The sequence below is a fragment of the Schistocerca cancellata genome, chromosome 1 (assembly GCF_023864275.1).
Source record: "Schistocerca cancellata isolate TAMUIC-IGC-003103 chromosome 1, iqSchCanc2.1, whole genome shotgun sequence".
Taxonomy (NCBI): Eukaryota; Metazoa; Arthropoda; class Insecta; order Orthoptera; family Acrididae; genus Schistocerca; species Schistocerca cancellata.
In genome coordinates this window covers 320,439,093-320,464,205 of record NC_064626.1, presented here as the reverse complement: position 1 = coordinate 320,464,205, position 25,113 = coordinate 320,439,093, and the positions used below count along the sequence as shown (strand labels likewise).

General features: G+C 39.1%; 1 protein-coding gene across 2 annotated transcripts in view; it reads right to left on the bottom strand.

The window, feature by feature from the left end:
* The window catches only part of LOC126173067 (protein furry), a 1,238,628-nt gene that overhangs the window by 1,109,793 nt on the left and 103,722 nt on the right, over positions 1-25,113 (bottom strand). For both annotated transcript variants that reach the window (XM_049920928.1, XM_049920929.1), the window contains 3 exons: positions 9,606-9,776; positions 4,194-4,343; positions 3,941-4,110 (listed from right to left, as the gene is read on the bottom strand). In XM_049920928.1, coding sequence (XP_049776885.1) covers positions 3,941-4,110; positions 4,194-4,343; positions 9,606-9,776 — 491 coding nt within the window. The remainder of the gene's footprint in view (positions 1-3,940; positions 4,111-4,193; positions 4,344-9,605; positions 9,777-25,113) is intronic.

The window sequence follows — 25,113 nt, the reverse complement described above, 5'->3', positions numbered from 1 at the left end:
AACAGTGTTTCCTGAATGACCATTCAGTGAATGTAGCTGTGTGCGGGCCTCTGCAGAATGTGCCTGGTTCATGCATCCATGCTGACTGCTGTTCATTGGCTACAAAGGCTAGAATTTGCACACTAGTACCACAACTAGACATCCACTGAATGATGACAGGTGGCCTTTTCAGATTAATCACATATTACTCTCTATCAGAAGACAGTTGTTGGCATGTATGGCCTTGCAGCAGTCTTTGGAGGGGGCCAGGCAAGGGTATGGAGAGTTATGATCTGCAGAAAGTTATTGTGGGATTCCCTGGGAGATAATTTCATCATTCTGGAAGGCACAACAGCTCAACATGAGTGTGCATCTATTCTGGGGACCATGTCCACCCATACATGCAGCTTGTTTTTCCTTGACATGATGGCTTCTACCAGCATGATAATGCAATATGTCACACAGCTTGCAGTGTACGTATGTGGTTTCAAGAACACCAGGATGAGTTTACCTTTTCACCTGGCCACCAAATCTTCTGATTTTAGAAACAATTGAGAATCTGTGGGAGCACCCTGATCGGGCTGTTTGTGCCATGGATCTTCAACCGACAAACTTCGCATAGCTGGTTATGGTACTCGAGTCAGCAGACTTCACATCCCTGATGGTGTCTTCCAGAACTTCACTAACACTCTTCCTGTGCAGCTCACTGCAGTCCATGCTGCAAAAGGTGGTAATCCAGGCTGCTGATAGGTGGCCTCATTAATGTGATTGGCTAGTGTATTTCGTGATATATATGAAAGTTGTTAGCATTAATTGCGATTGTTGTTGTTGTGGTCTTCAGTCCAGAGACTGCTTTGATACAGCTCTCCATGCCATACAGTAAAGCATGAACTGTTAACTTGAGAAATATACTACCTATGAGAAATATATTACCTGTGCTTATTTAATGACTTAAGTGATTTTCATGACTCCATTTTTACTGATCTCTTAAATTAAAATTTGCTTTTTACTGTTTCCCAGTACAAGAAGGCTGCTGAAGATGGGCCAAACTGTAGTTAATAATCTTGCTTAATTGCAAAACCAAATTGAGGAAACTCAAATCTACATTATTAATCCCATTTTACTTCCCACTTTTCCTAAACCTGCGTCTCTGATGAACCTGTGTTTGGAATCGCTTTCCCTTCCTTCAGTGCCCTTTGAAGGAAAACCATCATCATCTTTATCCCAACAAATGAATTTTAAGTGATTCTGAAAACTTGGGAGATGCAATTCAATTTGTAAATGTGAGAGTCTACCAACCCCACTTAAAAACAACGAAGGCGAGGGGAGGATGGTTTAATGACTCATTGACAATGAGGTCATTAGAGATATATAACTCAAATCAGTTGAAGGATGGGGAAGAAAACCAGAGGATCTATTTAAAAAAAAAGAACAATTCCAGCATTTGCCTTAATCATTGAGCAAAAGCATGGAAAACCTAAATTTGGTTTGCAGGATGGTAATTTTAATTATCATAACACCAAATATGTGTCCAGTGTACTAGCCACTGTGCCAGCTCAGCCAGTAGTCCTGCTCCAGTTGTTCCTGTTTCACTAGATGATAATTATATGCTCATTTTTGGCCAAACCATTGTTGGTATTCATCCTGAATAAATGACATGATAAACTGCTTATAAGATTTGCAGACATTAGTAGTGAAACAATGATAGTAGCATATCATTAGTAACTTTCCAAACTGCTACCTTAGTCAAATTATATGTGCTATAAAATCCTTCAAAGCAATCCTCTTAGCAGCTGGCACATCAACTCCATCACTGCTGTAGGTGCTGAAATGACATTTATAGATTTGCAACTTAGTTCTCCCTTATTTTCAAACATTTAACAATCTCAAATGTTTGTCATCTAAATATTTTTGTTCTACTAGAGTTTTCTGATTAAAGACATCTTCATCAGGAGTTACAGAATCTTACTTTATTATTAGTGAATCAATTTTATTTTGACATGAATTTCACTGTAGCTCACTGCATGTTAAACTAGAGTACAGTCATCTCAATATGATTATGTATGAGGTCTTTCAAAAAATTTCCAGAACTATGTCCACAAACTTTTTCTACGTTTACCTTTTACTTATTGTGCATGATCTCCTTCAAAATACCCTCCTCCACAATTGATACACTGCTCCCAATGCGTTTCCAACTCCAGAAGCAGCCTTGGGACGCCTCTTACTGGATTGCAGGGAGCGCCGTCTGCGAATTTTCTTTTATCTCGTCTATCATTGCAAATCTTCATCATTTCAATGTGGTTTTCAACTTTGCAAATAAAAAAAGACCACAGGTGCCAGATCTGGAAAGCATGGAGGATGAGGCAGCACAGTGATTTGGTTTTTGTGCAACAGTCACGCACCAACAGGGATGAATGTGCCGGTGCGTATCGTGATACAAGAGCCATGAATTGTCTCACCACATTTCAGATCATTTTCATCTCACATTTTCTCACAGGTTTTGCAATCCATCCTGATAGTACCACTGATTAACAGTTTGTCCCTGTGGTATTAATTCACAATGGACTAATCCTTCAAAGTCAAAGAAAACTGTCAGCATGGCTTTCACATTTGACCTGACCTGACCTGACAGACTCCTTTTGGACTTGGACAACCTTTCCCAACCCATTTTGAAGACTGGCCCTTGGTCTCGACATCATAACCATAGACCCATATCTCATCACTAGTTATGACTCTCTTAAGGAACATCTGGTTCTCATTTGTGCAATCCAAAAGCTCTTCACAGATTGCCAGACAAAAGTTTTTCTGGTCTTGACTCATGAGCCATAGGACAAACTTAGCGGCAATACAACACATTCCAAGATGCTTTGTCAGGATTTCATGACAACATCCAACCAAAATGTTACATTCTTCTGAAATCTCTCAGTCAGTCAGTCTTTGATTGGCACTCACAATTTTGTTGACATTCGTGACATGAGTGTCATTGGTAGATGTTGAAGAGCATCCTGAACGAGGGTCATCTTTAACCTCTGTCCAGCCATTTTTAAATCATGTGAACCATTTGTAACACTGAGTATGGCTTAAGCCCTCGTCATCATAGGCTTCCTGCATCACACTCGTCATCATAGGCTTCCTGCATCATTTGGTGTGTCTCTGTAAAGGTTTCCTTGAGTTTCATGGATAATTTAATGCAGACGCATTGTTGCTCTAACTCTGCCATCTTGAAATTCGCAAACTGTGCGACACAACGTTCTACTCAATACAGCACTGAGCAATAACTAACAGACATACAACAATGAAACGTCTGGCAGTTACACATTAACACAAGCATGTGCAGGGATGCCAGCCGCATTTCACTCCAACACACCATTGGTGTGAAATTACGAATGTTCCGGAATTTTTTGAACAGATCTTGTATTTGAGCAATGCCTGAACCAGCTTGTTCTTCAGTTTTCATGAAAAAGCACATTAATTTCTTTAAAATTCAAGTTTTGTGCATTGTGGAAGCCGAGATTTGTCTCATTGCGTAAGAGGCCAACATGCCATCCTTTTCTAGCATCTGATCACATCAAATGAGAAGTCCACTTGCTTCTTTGATGTGCAGCTTATCACTCTTACCTGTTTGCTGTCAGCTTGCCAAGTCACGAAGAATAAGGTGACCCTTTGAGCTAACATCATTAGTTTGGCTATGATCTGTACACTATGTATGCTTGTACTGATATACTGTCACATCACCTTGCTTATGCATCTTTATATCAGAGGAACTACTGTGAGATCAATGGCTGTGACAGCTAACAGTAGAATATTTCTGCTAGAAACAAAATAACTGTAGAAGTATGGGCTGAGGTAGAGGGTAACAGAATGAATCAGCAACATGTATTCTTGTATCTAATTTATTATTCATTTGCTATTGCTACAACAAAGTATCTACAAAAATGTGTAAATTGATAATAATACTTACATGAGAAACTTTTTATCATTTTTCTTATGAAGTTGCAGAAATGAAATTTTATATCTTTGACAGCTTGCACATCCTTGTCTGCTTCACTTTCCAAATACAGGCGGGCTCCATCAACATATTCAACAAAAGTAGGATGAAGTGACTGAGTTTCACGATCTAGCACCCACTGACTGAAATGCAAAAAAAGCATGTGCTGTATAATGGAGCTGTTGTTAAGATTAGAGTAATGAAACACTGTACAAAGTGCACATACCAATTTCCAAAGGTTCCATATTCAGCTATAAGCTCAAGGACTCTAACTAATTGTAAACGAAGAGCATCTCGTCTCCGTCTTCTTCTCATATTCTCCTGCTTTCTATCCACTGCCTCTCTTATGTACACAGATAATTCCTCCATTAGATCCCTACAAAAATAAACAAATAATATAATTTCCATATAATCACTGTTTGATCATTTTCTGCAAACAATGTGACATGCAAGTATTTCAATAACCTTACGCAATAAGACAATAACAATAAAATGTTGTATTGCTACAAGCAGACTACTAATACCTAACAATTGTCTTCTCCCACCCTGCACATCAGCAAGGATGACTGTAATGCTATAAATGCGTTTAGCAGAGAGATATTGTGCAGGTTTTGCAGCTTTTGATCTTCTCTGTCTTATCACTGAAAGAGCTGGAACTACCATTACTCAACTGCCATTCAATTGCACTGACAGTCCCTTTCAGTTATCGCCAGGTACTCTTTTGTTAAGCATATCATAGACTATTTTATAAAACAAATGAATAACAAGCAGGGAGTGAAAGACGGGAGTCACCAATGTGGCTCATATTGTGTGAATAGAAGCAGGTAAGCGCCCCTTTTAGATATCTTGCCAGAATGGGCCATTGGAGAATAAGGAATGCTCTCTGAAGATTTTCAAGTACAATGTGAGGGATTTTTGAGCACCTGGATGAAGTAAGCAGTATAGTGCTATGGTCTAGTACACTGATTATCAATTTGCCTGCTTGCATTCTATTCCCACTGCTATCATATTACATTTTACTCCACACAATGTCATAGCCTGCTGTTGTAATGTTCTCATCATCACTTGTTTGTAACAGCCTCATGCATCCTGAAATCTTTCAGAATTTTGGGGGTTGACAAATGTAATTTTGTCATTCTAGTGTCACCTAGTTCTATATCTTTCCTCCAAATTTGAAGATTTTCTCTCTCTCACTGAGCTGGGGAATTGTGATTTTAATAATGAGAGCTTCCACTTTGGATGGCTGTCAGTGATAGTGAAGGTAACCAAAATACAAGAGGAATATTTGCTAGGATTGTAATCATTGTCAATCACATTTGTACTTGGAGAAGGAACCTGTTATAAATAAAATAAGACTGCATGTAGTGCATCTACATCTATATGGCTACTCTGCAATTCACACTTAAATGCCTGTGCCTGTGTGTGAGCAAAGAGTGAGTGGGAGAGTGGGGGATGTGGGGGTGGGGGTGCGGGTGGGGGGAGGGGTGGGGAGGGGGAGGGGGAGGGGGAGAGAGAGAGAGAGAGAGAGAGAGAGAGAGAGAGAGAGAGAGAGAGAATCCACACACCTCATCAAAAAGATTTTGTTCCTCAGTTTCAGTGTACAGTGTCAAATGTTCATCACTTACTATGAAATTATAACTCATAATTTCAATGATATGTCCTACAATTACTTGACTGTAGCTATAGCTACTGGACCCACAGATGCAGGAGGACTGTCAGTTATATACCTTTTGCTTTACATATTTAAAAAGTGTATTTAAGAGCAATGGTGATTTTTTTTCATCAAAAGTTATAGTTTCAATGTTTTCCCCTGTCACTTCACTGATAGAAAATTCTTGTTGAGCTTTCATTTTCCAGTAAAATAATGTGTTTTCACGGAAAATCAGCACAAATACACAGCACTGTGCTGTTTGCAACTGTAGATACTGTTACAAACATTCAGAAAATAGGTACAGTAAGGGTCAAGTATAGGGGATTTAAAACAGCTGACAGAGCCGGAGCCACAGAGATAAAAAAAGACGAGAGAAAGTGGGGATATGATAACAACAGAATGTTGCTATTGAAGGACAGTTGAAATAAAAAAATGGTCAGAAATGTAGCATTTAAACCAATTTCTGTTCAAATGTATTAATTCATTAAATTTAAGTAATCATAGCTAAGCTGAATAAATTAATTTTACACATATAAATTGTAACCAGTAGCAGTGGGAATTTAATCTGAAGTGACAAACTGACAGTCAGTGCACTAGACCACTGCACTGACTGATGAAGCTGTTGGATGTCCTTCTGAGGGATATTTTGTGAAATCCTTTCGGACTGAGACATTAGATTGTCAAAATCCCAAGATGGTTGGACGGCTCTGCCTATTACTCTCCAAACATTCTCATCTGGCAAGAGAACCAGCAATCTTGTTGGCCAAGATAAAAACTCCCACCATGTGTGGGCAGGCACTATCCAGCTGAAATGCAAGCCCAGGATGGCTTGCCAAGAAGGACAACAAAACGGGACACAGAATATCATAAATATGCTGCTGTGCTGTAAGGGTGGCATGGATTATAATCAGAGGGGTCCTGTTATGAACTGAAATGGCACCTCAGACCATTGATCCTGGCAGTCGGGTCATATGGTGGGCGACAGTCAGGTTGATATCCCAACATTGTCTGGGCATCTCGACACATCTTCGCTGGTCATCAGGGCTCAGTTTGAAGCAGGACTCATCACTGGAGATAATTCTACTCTAGTCAATGAGATTCCAGGCTGAAGACATCTCAGTAAATGCACCATATTATTCCCCACTTTTCAACCTACAAAACTGTATTTTTCAAAATAATCTCCATTCAATGTGACAGCCTCATGCCACTTTACTGGGAGGGACTGTATGCCCATATGGTACCACTCTACTGACTGACATCACAACCAATGTCTTGTTGCATCAATACCCTCCCCATCATCCATGTACTGCTTCCCACAGAATGTATCCTTCACGAGGCCAAACAGATGGAAGTTGGATGGTCCAAGATCCTGGCTGCAGGGTGGATGAGGAAGAACAGTCCAATGAAGTTTTGTGAGCTGCTCTTGGGTGCGAAGACTTAAGTGAAACCTTGTTTTCTCATGGAGAAGGAGAAGTTCATTTGCATTTTTGTGATGATGAACACACTGAAGCCATTTCTTCTATTTCCTGAGGGTAACACAATACTTCAGAGTTGGTTGTTTGCGCCACGAAAGAGCACATCAAACAGAATAACTCTTTCAGAGTTCCAGAAGACTGTTGCCGTGACATGACCAGCTGAAGGTGCAGCTTTGAACTTTTTCTTTGGAGGAGAGGTGGTGTGGCACCAGTCTATGGATTGTCATTTTGTTTCTGGCTTGAAGTGATGAATCTGTATTTTATCACTTGTGATGATGTTCAACAAATACTTGCCACAATTAACCTCGTAATGCACAAACAATTCTGCACAGATGGTTCTCCATTACTCTTTATGGCCTTCTGTTAGGTGGCAAGAGTTCCAGTAGGAACACACCTTTGAATATGCCAACTGGTGGATAAAAGTTTCAGCACTACCAAAGAGATGGCCATTTGTGCAGCAAGATGTTTGATTGTAATCCATCAACCACCTCAAACTGAGTGTGTCTGCACATTTCAGCATTGCAGGAGTCTCAGCTTTGTGTGGCTGGCTGGCACTCAGGAGATTAGAAAGGTTTCTTTAACCTTGTTGTGATAATGACACACACCTCATACAACAACGCACTGTACTTTTACTCACTGCTTGCATCTCAACCTTGTTGTGATAATGACACACACCTCATACAACAACGCACTGTACTTTTACTCACTGCTTGCATCTCAACCTTGTTGTGATAATGACACACACCTCATACAACAACGCACTGTACTTTTACTCACTGCTTGCATCTCAGCAGACGTTCTGGAAGTGCCTAAGAATATCTACAATGCTCTGGTTTTCCACCAAAAGAAACTCAATCGCAGCTCTCTGCTTGGAACACACCTCCATTACAGACACCATTTTGAAGGCTACATATAGTGCCGTGACCTACCGGACCTTCAGGAAACTATAGGGGCTCAACTGGGAATATTTCATGATGTCCCTCGCATGTTTCTGATAAAATAAACTGGGGAAAAAAATGAGTTGCAAATATATTGAATGCCCCTTGTAGTTAGGGTTGTAAAGAGGGGTTGATGTTTGAAGAGCAGATTACATGAAACCAGACTCAAAGGGACCACACTGTAAATAACTTTTCCCCCCTACCAAGTAAATGTCACTAACTTTACATAGATTAAATTTTTAAAAATCAGTATCAACTTGGTTCTACGCTCATTAATAGTGAAACATAGGTAACTATTCACCCAACAGTCAAGGCACTGAATTCCTCAACCAGGAAAAAAAGAATATTGAAGATATTGCTGTACTAGAATTATGGACTAGGAGACTACGAATATCAGAATTTTTTTTTAACAAGGATCTCTTCTCTTGCTCTTTTTCTCCACCACTCCTTTGTATTTTTTTTATTCTTTTATATTTCTTTCTAATCATTAATAACCAGATGATTTGGTTGGTTGGTTTGGGGAAGGAGACCAGACAGCGTGGTCATCGGTCTCATCGGATTAGGGAAGGATTGGGAAGGAAGGCGGCCGTGCCCTTTCAGAGGAACCATCCCGGCATTTGCTTGGAGTGATTTAGGGAAATCACGGAAAACCTAAATCAGGATGGCCGGACGCGGGATTGAACCGTCGTCCTCCCAAATGCGAGTCCAGTGTCTAACCACTGCGCCACCCCGCTCGGTAACCAGATGATTTAATCAATCTGTGTGCTCACAGGTGCAGTGCATATGTTTAAAGCAATCTTCTGGTTTTCCATAAACATGGTATGTTTCTTTTTGTTTGGGTTACTGAAAGTCGTTTTTCCAATGGCGTTGTGTCATCATAGTAGTACGCTGTATCTTTTATTTAAAGAAATTACATGTTTGATCAGAAGCTTTCAAATTTGTTTTCATTATTATTTTTTCGTGCCTTGTAGGTTACTTGGCACCTTAAGCATTCTCCTGTTACTGTGCATCTACACTTAAACTATTGTACCTTCTCTTCAACAAACATACTTTGTAATGTCAATGGGAAATTTTTAATACAATATAAATACCTATATGAGGAATACTCACTACTCTCCAAATACATGAAGCGAAGAGTAGCAGACAGGCACATAGAAAATGAGGATACCTACTACTCATCATCTTCTATGAGACTGTCTGCTGCCCAAAATGCACTATTATGCCATAGTCAAATATGTTGGGACACAAAAGTTCTAACTGATGAGTAAAAAATGTGCAAAAATGATTGGAAGACTGAGAAGCATTCTAAGTGGTAATATCATCAAAACCAACACCAACACACCCAGAACACAAATGAAATGCAAATCTGGCAATACAGCAGTCCTAATATATATATAAAAATTTATCAATGGTGCAGCAGCAGAGACTAAACCTGTTTGGATAAACACATAATAGACAGTAAGCTACACAATGAACATTGTTGCATTTAATTCCTATGTACGTATTGTAATATTAGCATACTCTCATTCTTAAAATAAAATTAAAATTTTACTTACAAACAAAAATTAACTTACTTCAGAGCATCTGAATTAACTTTTCCTAGAGCATGGACTGCAGCATCCCTCACATCAGGTGTTTCACATCGCAGTAAAGGAACTACCAGCTTATAAAGAGCGGCAGGAGATATATTGCTCCCAGGAGATTTGTTATCATTGCGTTCCATTGTCAGACTGTCTGGGGAAGAGCTAAATAAAACAAAGAACAATAAATAGGTACTGAGAAATATTTTACTTTGTTCTTATATTTTGTGCCAGTATCCACTAAGCTAAAAACTACACTTGCCAGTCCACCGGTAGCTGTTTTACAATTAACTTAAACTGCAACTGTCAGAGTACCCACCAGTTCCACAGTAAAAACAGGGAAGATACTTTGCCTAACAAGATTTATAAAGGAGAATTACAATACGTTAAGGCATGTAATAAAAGTTAGTTAACAAGTAGTTTACATCAAAATTTTACGATAACCTACTGAAAATATTTTTAGCATCCCTGCTGGCTACTGCCCACCACGAAAGCTGGAATGCCCACTAGTGGGCAGTACGGACCAAGCTTACTACCACTGCTACAGAGCTTGTCAAACTACCTAATTGACTACCTGCTCATCTAAACTGCTTCACAAATTACATTAAACTGCTTCTCACATTACATTAACACACTAGAGGCTAACGACACAATATAATGGTATTAAAAACTTGTCATCTGCAAATACAGTCCTTGACTGGATTTAGCTCTGTACAAAGTTTGTGTCAACATGATGCAGAAAAATACTCAGGAGCCAATATGCTGTCTATACAATGCAGAATGATTTGCTACACCTTACTCTCAATACTAAAAACATCCCACACTAACTGCATGTTAGTGTGCTACATTGACTCCCTCACCTCCGCCTCTTATGTTGTTGGCTCCTGGACTGAGGTACAGCAAAACGACCTAATGACTGAGTATGATGTACCAGAGACTCAAGAGAATCACTCAACATTGCATGCCTTAGTGATGCAAAAGCCTCTTGTGCACTTCAAATAGGAAAAAAAGAAAAAAATACCATGAAGAACAAAGTCAAATTACCAAAAGCACAGGCAATGCTGAGCCATGAAAGTAAAGCTGTGCAGCTAAAGACATAAGATTACATAAGAAAAAAAGTCTTTAGTAAAACATCTTAAGTTATATATCGGCTGTAAAACTTGGACAGCATTAGTTGGAATAAGAAGTACCATTGAAGTTATACAGCAGCAAGATATTCAATACTGAGGAAAAAAGGTACAAAATAACCAATTATTATTTCCAGAACCATTTCCATAGATATTATGAAATTCTAAGATCTAAGATATATAAATGTTACACAATGGATAATACATAGCACTAGCCCAACTCGAGAAACCTAAATTGTAGTTTACATTCTGAGCCTATTACTATCTTAATGAAATTGCTAATTTTGTATCATACCAGTGCTTAACAGTAAGTAAGTTATGTTTGGTTTGTGGGGTGCTCAACTGTGTGGTCATCAGCACCCGTATGAAGTCCCAATTTTTATACAATCCAATTTTTGTACACAGTCCAATCTAGCCACTGCTACAAATGATGATGATGATGATGATGATGATGGTGATGATGAAATGATGACAACAACACAGATACCCAGTCCCCAGGCAGAGAAAATCCCCAACCCGGCCGGGAATCGAACCCAGGACCCCATTATCCAGAGGACTAGGCAACGAGCTGCAGGCAAGTAAGTTATGGAAGAAATTATTATGATAATATTTTGAGTGTATGTAGTGGTTGCAAATTAAGTAAAACCTGCTCCTGCAGCATTAAACATTTTATTGTGTGAAGTAATTCTCAAAGTAGCAAATGTTGTCCAAATACATTGCCCTTATAAATAAAAGTTTTAATGTAACATAAATAAACTCATGATTTAAAATTATGTTGCAATATTGTCACTAAACTATTCTCAGTTAGGAGCTATTATTGCAAACTAACCATAATCTGGAAATCACCTGAAGATCATATTCCATTGAACAATTATATTTAGTAAAATAGCTCTTGCAATTTTAATATGCAAATGGACAAATCTTCCAACTGCTGTATACTAGTAGGAATGAAAATTGATATGAAGATAGTCAGTGCTGTTTTTATGTGTGATATTGTTCTGCAGCCTATGTGAAGACTGATAATGATCATTTTTGATGGTTTAGTGATTGCCATTATTACTTAAAAACACTGGAAAAACAACATCTAATACTGAAACACCTAGACAATTTTGCATTAGAAGAGTTGACAACTATGAGGTGAAGTTTTCAGGGATAATGTAAGAGACAGCTGGAAGCATGAAGAGAAGCACAGATATACGGTCTTTATTCCTTCTGGTGGGGCCATATCATTTAAGACTGGAAGAATTTTAAGGAGTTTTAACATAAACAGTGTGTTTGGCCCACCTTCCAAAATTAAGGCACTGCTTGGCTCTTGTCAAAGATGATTTGGGACTTAGGTAGCCTGACATACACAAAATTCCATGTCAGTGTGAGAAGGCTTACAATCTTATTTGCACAGTTCAGGACAGGTGCATGGAACATTGCCATCATGTGAGGCTACAACAGTTAGAAAAATCAGTATTTTGCTCACTTAAGCGCATCACACTTGGGCGTGGCATGTGCAAGTATAAAAGCTAGGAGCAGGGCTGGTGAGTATGGAGGGCAGAGGCTGCCCAGTTTGACATGCTTGCTGTTCTGTGTGTTTGTAGGCTGGTATGGCTTCTGAAAAACTCTCATTATTTATGCAGTGGGCATATATTCCTACAAGGTAGCATCTAAATGTGATGTACTTATGATCTGTAAGAAAAAACTGCTTGCTTTAAACATTAACAAATTTGGAAAAAAAAAGTTAAAAGTTTCACAGGAAAACTAAGAAACTATCAACTTTTATAATGATGGTTATTCTCAGAATGAAAAATCACATTACTGTTTTTTATAACGACATCTGCTTTATTGATTCAAAGTTACATACATGAATTTTGCAAACTAAGAAATGAGAAATCAAACAGGAAGAAAATTATCTCTTAGTTATATTCTGATAGTGATGTAATTAAATTAATTATAGTGATGTCATATACTCGTTTTGTGTCAAGTGTGCTTCATCAGTCTCAGATATGATTCCCTGCAAATTGAAATATATTTTGCTATCTGTATTTCAGCCTGGAAAATGAAACTTTCTTCTTGCTTGATTGGAAAATAGACTACAGTTAAACTTCCACCTCAAGTGGATCTCCATTGTCCCAACTAAGTATTCAGGATAAATACAGATCACGGTCGTTGGTAGATTGAGTATGATGTGGCACACAGACAAACCCAGTGGGCATTAAACTTTTTTGCACAGGAGCTAATACCAACACTGTGGGTCAGCACCTATGGCCATGTATGTACCGATCTCATTATTAATTGGTTACCTACATAAGTAAGTATGTTAGACCGTGTGAGCAGATGATTAATAGATTAATAACAGCAACTTTACTTATACTTAAGAGCATTATGCAATATGAGACATGACCACAAATCATACAATGAGGGCTATCACAACTGGAAGTCATAGTTGCTGATGAGTCTACCAGCCTGTATAGCCATGGTCAAAGAAACTTTTCATTTTGTTTCATCCAGAGCTGCGAGGAAATCTTTGGAGCTGCTTCTGGCAATGCTGAGTCTTGCTGACTAACAAGGCAAGCTGGTCAAGTTTACACACGATCAGCAGAGATGATCACTGTCAGAGACAAAACTTAACTATCGATTGTTGCACGTCAAAGATAAAAAACTTATCTATTGATTCTGTAGAGCCACTGCCTATACACAAATATTTACATAAGAACTCCAACCATCATCCACAACAACAGAAAGGTGCCATTAAAAATCTTGTTGACACAGCCAAAAGAATTTGGATGGTGAATTAAAACATCTGAAGCAGGCTTTCAAGATGAATGACTATTCAAGCAAAGAAATAAATAGGGATCTATGAAAGACTAACAGTAGGGAAAAAAGGACAACAATATACACAATGATGGAAGAGTATGGTTTCTCCCCATTTTATCAAAAAAGTAACTGATCAGTTTGCAAGATTTTACAGAAACATGATATCACAACAGTTTTTAGACCAACTACAAAAATATGTCAACCACTCCGATCTGTTAAGGACAAATGCCCTCCTCTGTCAGCAAGTGGAGCATGTAAGATTTTGTGTACTTGACTTGTGGAAAGGTCTACATTGGAGCTACTAAAAGAAGCATGAGTAAAAGACTGGGGCGTGGGGGGGGGGGGGGGGGGGGGGGACATAAACACCTTTGCTGACTAGGGAAAAGGAAAATAGAAAAATCAGCTGTAGCAGAGCAGGACATCATGAAGTGAAGTTTTCCGAAATCAAATTTTTATCTATCATGAAAAACACTCATACAAAACTACACATAGAAGCCATCAAAATACATAACATCTAACATATATCATTTTAACAGAAAACAAGAAGTATGAAACTCGGTGATAAGTGGACAGTGGTTTAGCAGAATCAATAGATAAGTTTCTTATCCTTGACAAGCGACAATCGATAGTTAAGTTTTATCTCTGACAAAGATTATCTCTGCTGATCACATTAAACTTGACCACACCCACTTTGCACAGTAAGTTGTTCTATAACATCCAACTTGTCAGTTGGCAAGTCTTAGCATCACCAGGAACACCTCTGAAGAAGTCCAATGAAGCTCTGGACGAAACATCAGGGATCGAAAAGTTTCTTCAATAATGGCCATACAGCCCAGAAGACTTATCAGCAACAATCGCAAACGGTTCCTAGATATTTTGAACGTCATTTTCCTTCTGCTCAATGCATTGTATTACAACAGCCTAGTTTAAATCAATGTTTCTTACTAGAAATAGGAATCATAATAGCTTGTCAGTATGAGTAGCTCATGCCTGTGAGTTTTAACAATGGAAGACAAACAACAAAACATTCCCTCCATCACACTCCCTTACTGTGATAGTGGCCACTCTACTTAAACCTCCATGCCTGAGGCAAGCAGACAACTTTATTTTGCTCCTAACTGAACTCGGCAATATCAAATAAAATTAAGCTCAACTTAAAATACTATTGCCTCTGCAAGAATTTTTGTTTGTTACTGAGCAGGAAAACTGCACTCTTATGACACTCTCAATGTTAACTGACATTCTGCATTTAGATGTTAGTCACTTGATAAATATCATTATAAAGTAAGGCTGAGAACCACGTGCCACAAGAATATTTGATTCAGGCCGCATGCAGCCCATGGATTACAAATTGATGATCGCTGGTCTAACAACTCTGAAAACAGAGACTACATTACATTGATTTGTGTGTGTGGGTGATGTTCTTCTGGGGGCACTAACTATATATTTACAGGCATCACAAAAACTGAGTAAGATGATATTGTCACATTATAATTTTGGACTACCTTACCTAGAATGGATATTTCATAACAACTTTAACACACAGTATTTAACGTCTCATCTCGATTAGAAATGGACATCATTCTTTGTAATCTAATGGGCAGTCACAGAAAAGTGTCTACTCTGTGCAACATCTGAATTTAGACTTTCTCTCCTATGAGGGGGGAGGCGTGTTTATAGCAATAGGAAGTGCAATAGTATTGAAGGAAATTGACGAAGATCCGAAATGCGAAATAATTAGGGTGAAGGTCATGGTTAAAGCAGGCTCAGACATGGTAATTGGATGTCTCTATAGGCCCCCTGGCTCAGCAGCTGTTGTGACTGAGCACCTGAAGGATAATTTGGAAAATATTTCAAGTAGATCTCCCCACCATGTTATAGTTCTGGGTGGAGATTTTAATTTTCCGGATATAGTCTGGGAGACTCAAATGTTCATAACGGGTGGCAGGGACAAAGAATACAGTGAAATTTTTTAAAGTGCTTTATCTGAAAACTACCTTGAGCAGTTAAACAGAGAACCGACTCGTGGCGATAACATATTAGACCTTCTGGTGACAAACAGACCTGAACTATTTGAAACAGTTAACGCAGAACAGGGAATCAGTGATCATAAATCGATTACTGCATCGATGATTTCAGCCATAAATAGAAATATTAAAAAAGGTAGGAAGACTTTTCTGTTTAGCAAAAGTGACAGCAGATTACAGAGTACCTGATGGCTCAAGACAAAAGTTTTGTCTCAAGTACAGATAGTGTTGAGGATCAGTGGACAAAGTTCAAAACCATCGTACAATATGCGTTAGAGGAGTATGTGCCAAGCAAGACCGTAAGAGATGGAAAAGAGCCACTGTGGTACAACAACCGAGTTAGAAAACTGCTGCGGAAGCAAAGGGAACTTCACAGCAAACATAAACATAGCCAAAGCCTTGCAGACAAACAAAAATTACGCGAAGCGAAATGTAGTGTGAGGAGGGCTATGCGAGAGGCGTTCAATGAATTCGAAAGTAAAGTTCTATGTACCGACTTGGCAGAAAATCCTAAGAAATTTTGGTCTTATGTCAAAGCGGTAGGTGGATCAAGACAAAATGTCCAGACACTCTGTGACCAAAATGGTACTGAAACAGAGGATGACAGACTAAAGGCCGAAATACTAAATGTCTTTTTCCAAAGCTTTTTCACAGAGGATGACTGCACTGTAGTTCCTTCTCTAGATTGTCGCACAGATGACAAAATGGTAGATATTGAAATAGACAACAGAGGGATAGAGAAACAATTAAAATCACTCAATAGAGGAAAGGCCGCTGGACCTGATGGGATACCAGTTCGATTTTACACAGAGTATGCGAAGGAACTTGCCCCCCTTCTTGCAGCGGTGTACCGTAGGTCTCTAGAAGAGCGTAGCGTTCCAAAGGATTGGAAAAGGGCACAGGTCATCCCCATTTTCAAGAAGAGACGTCGAACAGATGTGCAGAACTATAGACCTATATCTCTAACGTCGATCAGTTGTAGAATTTTGGAACAAGTATTATGTTAGAGTATAATGACTTTTCTGGAGACTAGAAATCTACTCTGTAGGAATCAGCATGGGTTTCGAAAAAGACGGTCGTGTGAAACCCAGCTTGCGCTATTCGTCCACGAGACTCAGAGGGCCATAGACACGGGTTCACAGGTAGATGCCATGTTTCTTGACTTCTGCAAGGCGTTCGATACAGTTCCCCACAATCGTTTAATGAACAAAGTAAGAGCATATGGACTATCAGACCAATTGTGTGATTGGATTGAAGAGTTCCTAGATAACAGAACGCAGCATGTCATTCTCAATGGAGAGAAGTCTTCCGAAGTAAGAGTGATTTCAGGTGTGCCGCAGGGGAGTGTCATAGGACCATTGCTATTCACGATATACATAAATTAGCTTGTGGATGACATCGGAAGTTCACTGAGGCTTTTTGCAGATGATGCTGTGGTATATTGAGAGGTTGTAACAATGGAAAATTGTACTGAAATGCAGGAGGATCTGCAGTGAATTGATGCATGGTGCAAGGAATGGCAATTGAATCTCAATGTAGACAAGTGTAATGTGATGCGAATACATAAAATGATAGATCCCTTATCATTTAGCTACAAAATAGCAGGTCAGCAACTGGAAGCAGTTAATTCCATAAATTATCTGGGAGTAGGCATTAGGAGTGATTTAAAATGGAATGATGATATAAAGTTAATCGTCGGTAAATCAGATGCCAGACTGAGATTCATTGGAAGAATCCTAAGGAAATGCAATCCGAAAACAAAGGAAGTAGGTTACAGTACGCTTGTTCGCCCACTGCTTGAATACTGCTCAGCAGTGTGGGATCCGTACCAGATAGGGTTGATAGAAGAGATAGAGAAGATCCAATGGAAAGCAGCGTGCTTCGTTACAGGATCATTTAGTAATCACGAAAGCGTTACGGAGATGATAGATAAACTCCAGTGGAAGACTCTGCAGGAGAGATGCTCAGTAGCTCGGTACGGGCTTTTGTTACAGGTTCAAGAACATACCTTCACCGAAGAGTCAAGCAGTATATTGCTCCCTCCTACGTATATTTCGCGAAGAGACCATGAGGATAAAATCAGAGAGATTAGAGCCCACACAGAAGCATACCGGCAATCCTTCTTTCCACGAACAAAACGAGACTGGAATAGAAGGGAGAACTGATAGAGGTACTCAGGGTACCCTCCGCCACACAGCGTCAGGTGGCTTGCGGAGTATGGATGTGGATGTACATGTGGATGTAGATGTAGATGTAGAGATGGAGACATCACACTTTCAGCACTTGTAGCTTCTATAGTTAATAGATGATAATATGACAGTTCTATTGTAGTGCCAAAATGGCAAGGGACACCAAAGCTGGTATTTTGCAATTAAGCACAATTTTCATTTACTGGACACACGGCAAGTATTAGCAAGGAAACTGGGTGTACAGTAATTTAAACGTACCTCTGAATCTTCAGGCACTATGTTGGTATGACTTTTCAGTTTATGCACCCATAATAAAGTAAACTGAACTGTAGGATACTTTTAGCCTTCATACAGTTCTGTTGCATCTTTGGATGGCTCTAAATATGTCATGAACTCTTTTGCAGTGTTGTTATAGTAACCAATAAGTTATTCAGAGATGCAAATTCTCTGCATGCCTTTCCGTGACATTCTCAAACTGTTTAACTACAGATTGTAGCATTCAAAATAAGCTGTTCCACCTAGTCTATGTTCCTTGCTTCAAGCTTTTTCTGTATGAAATTCACATCACCTGTTCATCCTTAACAGTCATTGATGAAACTCTCTCCCAAACACTGCTAAGACCATCATCTTTTGTAAGCTGGATATATTCTTTCAAATCAAGTTTTGCTTTTCACTCTCCTTCACCTCATCTCCATGTGTCATGATGCTGCAGTGGGCAACAGAGCAGTTATGGAGTAACTAGAGTAGAGAGTCAGGTCATTTGAGCATGAGATTCTCAAACAAGCATGAAGGCAGTCAAATGTAGTTGCTACCCACATCAAAACCAGCTGTATTAACATATGCTAGACATTCACAAACTACATGCACCAAGCAATTCAAGTGAGCATAAAAACCACATGCAAACCTCTAATTGGTAGCCCTTTATTGCCCATAGTCATCAGTTTATTCATGAGGGCTTCAGGATAGAGCACTCAGGACCCCAGTTTCACAACCAATGTGCTACTGGAGGTATGTTGATGATACCTTTTTTGCCTGGCCTCGCGGATTTTTGAACCATTTCAACTGTCTTCATCCCAGGGTTAAATTTACCGTGGACGTTGGAAGTGATGGGAGGTTTCCATTTTTTAACATCGTGGTTTATGAAACTTCCTGGCAGATTAAAACTGTGTGCCCGACCGAGACTCGAACTCGGGACCTTTGCCTTTCGCGGGCAAGTGCTCTACCAACTGAGCTACCGAAGCACGACTCACGCCCGGTACTCACAGCTTTACTTCTGCCAGTACCTCGTCTCCTACCTTCCAAACTTTACAGAAGCTCTCCTGCGAACCTTCGCAGGTTCGCAGGAGAGCTTCTGTAAAGTTTGGAAGGTAGGAGACGAGGTACTGGCAGAAGTAAAGCTGTGAGTACCGGGCGTGAGTCGTGCTTCGGTAGCTCAGTTGGTAGAGCACTTGCCCGCGAAAGGCAAAGGTCCCGAGTTCGAGTCTCGGTCGGGCACACAGTTTTAATCTGCCAGGAAGTTTCATATCAGCGCACACTCCGCTGCAGAGTGAAAATCTCATTCTGGAAACATCCCCCAGGCTGTGGCTAAGCCATGTCTCCGCAATATCCTTTCTTTCAGGAGTGCTAGTTCTGCAAGGTTCGCAGGAGAGCTTCTGTAAAGTTTGGAAAGTAGGAGACGAGGTACTGGCAGAAGTAAAGCTGTGAGTACCGGGCGTGAGTCGTGCTTCGGTAGCTCAGTTGGTAGAGCACTTGCCCGCGAAAGGCAAAGGTCCCGAGTTCGAGTCTCGGTCGGGCACACAGTTTTAATCTGCCAGGAAGTTTCATATCAGCGCACACTCCGCTGCAGAGTGAAAATCTCATTCTGGATCGTGGTTTATAACAAACATGATGGTTCTCTGGGACATAGTGTTCACCAAAAGCTGACACATAACAATCAGTATCTGCACACTAAGAGTTGCCATTCACCATTCCAGTGTTGCGGCATTCTCAGGACTCTGGTACGAGAACATATTTCTGATACAGTTTAACGCAGGAACTCATACAATTGACGGCTGTGCATGAGGAAAATGGACACTCTGAGAAGCAGATTTATTGGGATATGGAATTTGGACCATCCCAAGAGGTGCACAAAGAGGAGTATAGCTCTGTCATCTTTATTGCTTATGCTGGGGATATAGTGTTTAAGATTGGAAATATTCTGAGGAGTTTTAACATTAAGACCGGGTTCTGTCTGCCTTCCAAGATTAAGACATAACTTGGCTCTATTAGATATGATTTGGGACTTAGAAACCCTGCCATATATAGAAATTCATGACAATGTGGAAAGACTTACAGAAGCCATTTGATTCTCATGGACCATGAAAGGCATTTGGAACATCACTGCCGTACAAGTCTACAACAGCCAGAAAAATTGGTAGTAGTGAAACATTGTGTAAACAAGGGACAAGGAATGAAATTTAATGAGACACTGACAGTTGCCAGTACTTTCAGGTTTTGGAAAAGCATTTATAAAGAGTCAACCAAAATTGAGTTGGCAGATAAAATTATTAATAAAGGCAAGGGTTTCCCTCTTAGCAGAGGGTGAAACCCTGTCCTAACTTGCATCAAGACATAACACACTTTTGTGTTCTAACAGGGGCAGCACCATCAGCCCAGTCTCTGGGTCAACACAATTGTGTTGGGTGATGCATGTGCCAAATACAGTATGAAGGCCTATTTAGGATGATGATTTGTAGCCTTGGATCAGTTTTGGCAGGACTCATCATCATGATCATGATCATCATCATCATCATCATCATCATCGGCAGCAGTGGCTGCAGTATTATCCTGAAGATGGTAGACGCATGGATCACCAAAATATAGAGTCATGATTTTTATCATCCAGCAGCAAACCCCAGAAGACTATCAAGAATTATTACGCTGGAAAGTCTATGAAGTCACTATGTTAGAGTCAGTTCGGAAGACAGTATTATTTTCAAGTCTACTGCATCAGTCAAAACATCCAAGAGATGGTGCACATTTGATAGCTTCAGTTTAGATTTCTCCTACAGCTTCTGTGCTTTGGAAACTGAGTAACCAGGCAGAAAAACTTTGACATTGTGAGCAATGAGGTTCAGATTATAACAAAAAAACAGTGTGTTGTAGTAACTTAACCAGCCACAACTCATAATTAAAGGCTCTGAGATGGAGCTGCATATTTTCCACAAAGATTTAAATAATGCAGGTCAACATTTTCAGAACTGTTGATACGCAATACGAACTGATGTTTTTTGAACAGGTAGTACCTAGTCTTAAGGCTGCACCTTAAACTGCTGCTTAGCTCTATATAGCAGCCATATGGGGGGGGGGTCCTGAGTACATAGCTCTTATGGGTGTCCCGAAGGCTCTGGTGTTTCGTGTAAGTGTGCCTTATCAACCTGCACACAAATTTCACATTCCACTGGTTAAATCAAAAGGCAATGAAACTTCATGATCGAATCCTTGTCTCTGTGTGTCTCTATTATGCTTTGACATGTCATAAATTGATACTAAGTATTATTGTTTTGATAGCATTCTAGACAGTTCTTTTTGTGTCTGCCATAGGCTATTCTGTCTACCGCTGGAATACGATTGCATATGGAACCAGAGTGCACTAAAGTACAGTTATACAAATATCACCACCTAGTGAGAATTTCATGAATGATTTGAGGAAAAAGTGCGCAAAATATAACCCATGCACAAAATATATCCCGTTACCTTAGTGTCCTTGCTTGCTGACTGTGGGTAACATATGTTATTAGCAAGCTTCTTTTTGTGAGTGTATTACCCCTGAGTTTGGTGATTTTTGATTTCTTGCGAATAATAGCAGCATACATGAGTTCAGAAACAACACAATATGTGCAATTTATCAGGTAAAATTTTGGAATATGCGGTTAGGATGAAAGTAAAGGGAACTGGTGCACTCACACCCAATGTAAACATGAATCCAGAATGAGAACAGGCAAGAGTATACGCAAAATTTTAACAGAGCAATGTGCAGAATGCAGTTGAGGGATTGTGTGTGCTATATCACTTAAACAGCATATTTTTGTAATGCACTGTTGCTCGGGTTGCTCTTGTCAGCCACTCACAGCACAAGATCTGTGGCATCATGACAACATCCTTTTTTGTCAAGAAAAGGCACAAATGCCACAGTTCAAGTGCAGAAAACATTAAACATCAGAAATTTAGAAATGAAAATACCAAGAAAATTAAGTATGCAGTGCATTAAAGATCTCTCCAAAACGCATATGTTGTAGTAAACTGTTGGGAAATGTGACATCGTAGGATAAATGAACTACCTATAGATTTTACCTTGGAGTCAGCCTTTGATGCTATTTAGTAGTTCCTTATGAAACAGAAAGAAGCTACAGTATGTAGACGTTTGGCTAGAGTATGATATTCCCCCCTGCCCCTCTAAAATATTGGTCGTGGTGACAGACTGTTCTGTAGCGTAGCCCGAGGTCAAGATTAGCTCCAATTGATAAATTTTGTAGCCACCCCCAGTATGAAAACCATGAGATGTGCCTGACTTAACCAATGGCAACACACAAACGACTCCATTTAAAACCCCGACACATTGATATACTCAAACACGGAAAGGGATGGAAGACAGGATGATAAAGATTGCTGACAAAACAGCTTCAGTAAGAATAAATAAGAAACATAGATGGTGAAACAAAGAATATGAGGAAGCTCTGACAAAACACAAGCAGCCATGTCAAGGGTAGTATTCACACTAGAAGGAAAATTCATTTTACCACTGCAGAATTTTCAAAAAATCTGTTTCTTAATTGGCTTAAAAGTTGTTTCAAACCTTCTAAAATATGGGACAAAAAATCTGATTCCCAGGGGAAAAGACTGTTCTGTGGAATTCTGAGCTGCTCCTCTAGTGCCTCACATGTCACGAAACAGCCTACTTGCACCAGCTCGATACCCCTGTTGGGTCTGGGTGTAGTCAAAAGCATTTCCACAACAATGATACATTAGCAAGAGCAGGCATCATTTGCAGGTGAAGCAACTGTTAAACCTGAGTTTTTGGAAACAGCCATAAGTCACACTTAGTATTTTTTATTTACTGGTTTCACTCTTCAAATGAAGAAGATCATCATCAGAATATACAGTTTGAAGTTGGCTGACAGTACTAAAGATTAAACTGTCTGTTTACTGCAGTAAATGATGACACTGACAGGAGCAAAGATTACATTTAATCTGTGCTGTAAACCAAGTTTAAACACAATCTTTAGTGCTGTTGGCCAACTTTAAATTGTATGTTCTTAAAATTCTCTAGTTGTTGAGGAGCAAAACTGGTAAATAAAAATACTAAGAGTGACTTGTGGCTGTTTTCAAAAACTTAATAACACATTAGCTTGGCATCAGCAAGCATCTGTATGTTTACAAAAGACCATTCTTTCACTTCGAATGTTGATTTTTCTGAGTAGTATCAACTTTTGATACTGTATTTGTGATCTTATAGTATATAGTTTTGTCATTCAAGTGAGGAGGAGTGGTAAGAAAATGTACTCAGACAGAAAATGTACAAAAACATTTCATCCAAAAAGACATCGAAGCAGTATGTCATTAAAGTGTCCAAGGAAAAGATATGAGGCCGAGAGCAGTTCGAAAGGAGTCATTGCCTCTGCTAAGAAACTGAAAGACAGTGACCAGGATTTGGATGCGAATTATGGACTGAGCTACAGGATTATAAATTTTCTTGCCATTTTCTCTGTTATTTCTCAACAGAAATGTAAAACGTGCAATGCAGACATCATGTTGCAAGAATGAAGTTCTCAAGGCTTAACCTCCACAATAATTATCGTTTGTCCCCCAGGCCAGAAGCTGTTATACCAAGTAGTAAGTTTATATCGAACATATATGAAATCAACCATCCTAGCAAGATGCCTTCTTGGAATAGGGCTAAACAGAATTGTAAAGTTTTGTGCGTTCTTGGAATTGTCTTGACTGATATTTCAATTGTTCTGTGGTAAACTAGTGGATATGATTTAAATTGCAATGGCAACAGTATGACAGGCCAGTGGTAAGAGTTTCTAAAAATAGAATTTTTCAATTTGTTCATGTCTTTAACAAATTTCAAAACTTCAAATGCATTTTTCTCAGAATATGATATTTCAAAACAGCATACAGCGTAACTCTAACAATTTTCAATCTTTTTATTTGAAAATTTAACCTTGAAGTGAACCACATAAGGGATTTTCTATTAGTTACTTTAAACAATAGTTATTAACAAAGGACTGTCGTTTTTTGGTGAAAACTGAATGACTCCATTCTAATGCTTGTCAATTACACAAAACTCAGTTAACTTAAAATCCTCTACATTGTTCATTAGGTACACTCATGTGGACTACATAGATTTTTTTCTCTTTTTTTCCAGATTCAAATAGGCACCAGTTATATTGCGTGCTGCTGTTCACCTCAAATTCAACATCCCTCAGGAGAATTGCTGCAGTGTCACTATTTTGTAAAATTTTCCGACAAAAATGTTTTTTACATACAACCCCATCTCTGCTTTTGAAAAGAAAATGGAAAGTTAGCATTCCCAAACAAAGAAAATTGTGAATTATTAACTAAATATTTCATGAAATTATTATACTGTGATGAACCAAAAGAGAGACTTCCCACCTCAACATAGAAAGTGAAGTTCTTGTATAAAAGCCACCAGATAAGGAGGAACTTTTAGAAACCATTCAATAAATGAAAAACAACAAAGTAGCAGGTGCATAATTACAGAAACCAGGCAAAGGAAATCTACTGCAGATGTTAAAACAAGTAGTGCAGAATATATGGCTAAAGAAAGAAATTTCAGATGATTGGAAGTGCACCTTAATTTATCCTTCACATAGGAAAGGAGATAAAACTCTTGTCCACAACCACAGAGAGTATCACTCTTACCAGTTACATACAAGATCCTTTTTAAAGTGCTGAAGCAGATCTTGAGTCTTAAGCTCATTATCCAAGACAGAATAGTAAGATGCATGCCATATGTTACTGTATTTGTGGACGTCCAAAGGCATATGACTGTGTTGACATAACATCTTTGTTCCAAATATTGGAAGAGTTTTGTGTGGATGATAAAACAAGGAATGTAATTTGGTATATACTAATAAATACAAAAACTAAAGATAATTTTTAGTAGAGGTACCTGAAGTTTTTGATGTGTGAATGAGTGTTAGGCAAAGAGAGGTCTACCCCCTATTTCTTTCCACTGTGTTCTTGAAAAGATCCAATAATGGGAACAACAACTCAGAAAGAACGGAGCAAATTACAAGATGCAACTGGGCTACAAAAACAAGGATCTTACAATTCAATGTCTATCTCT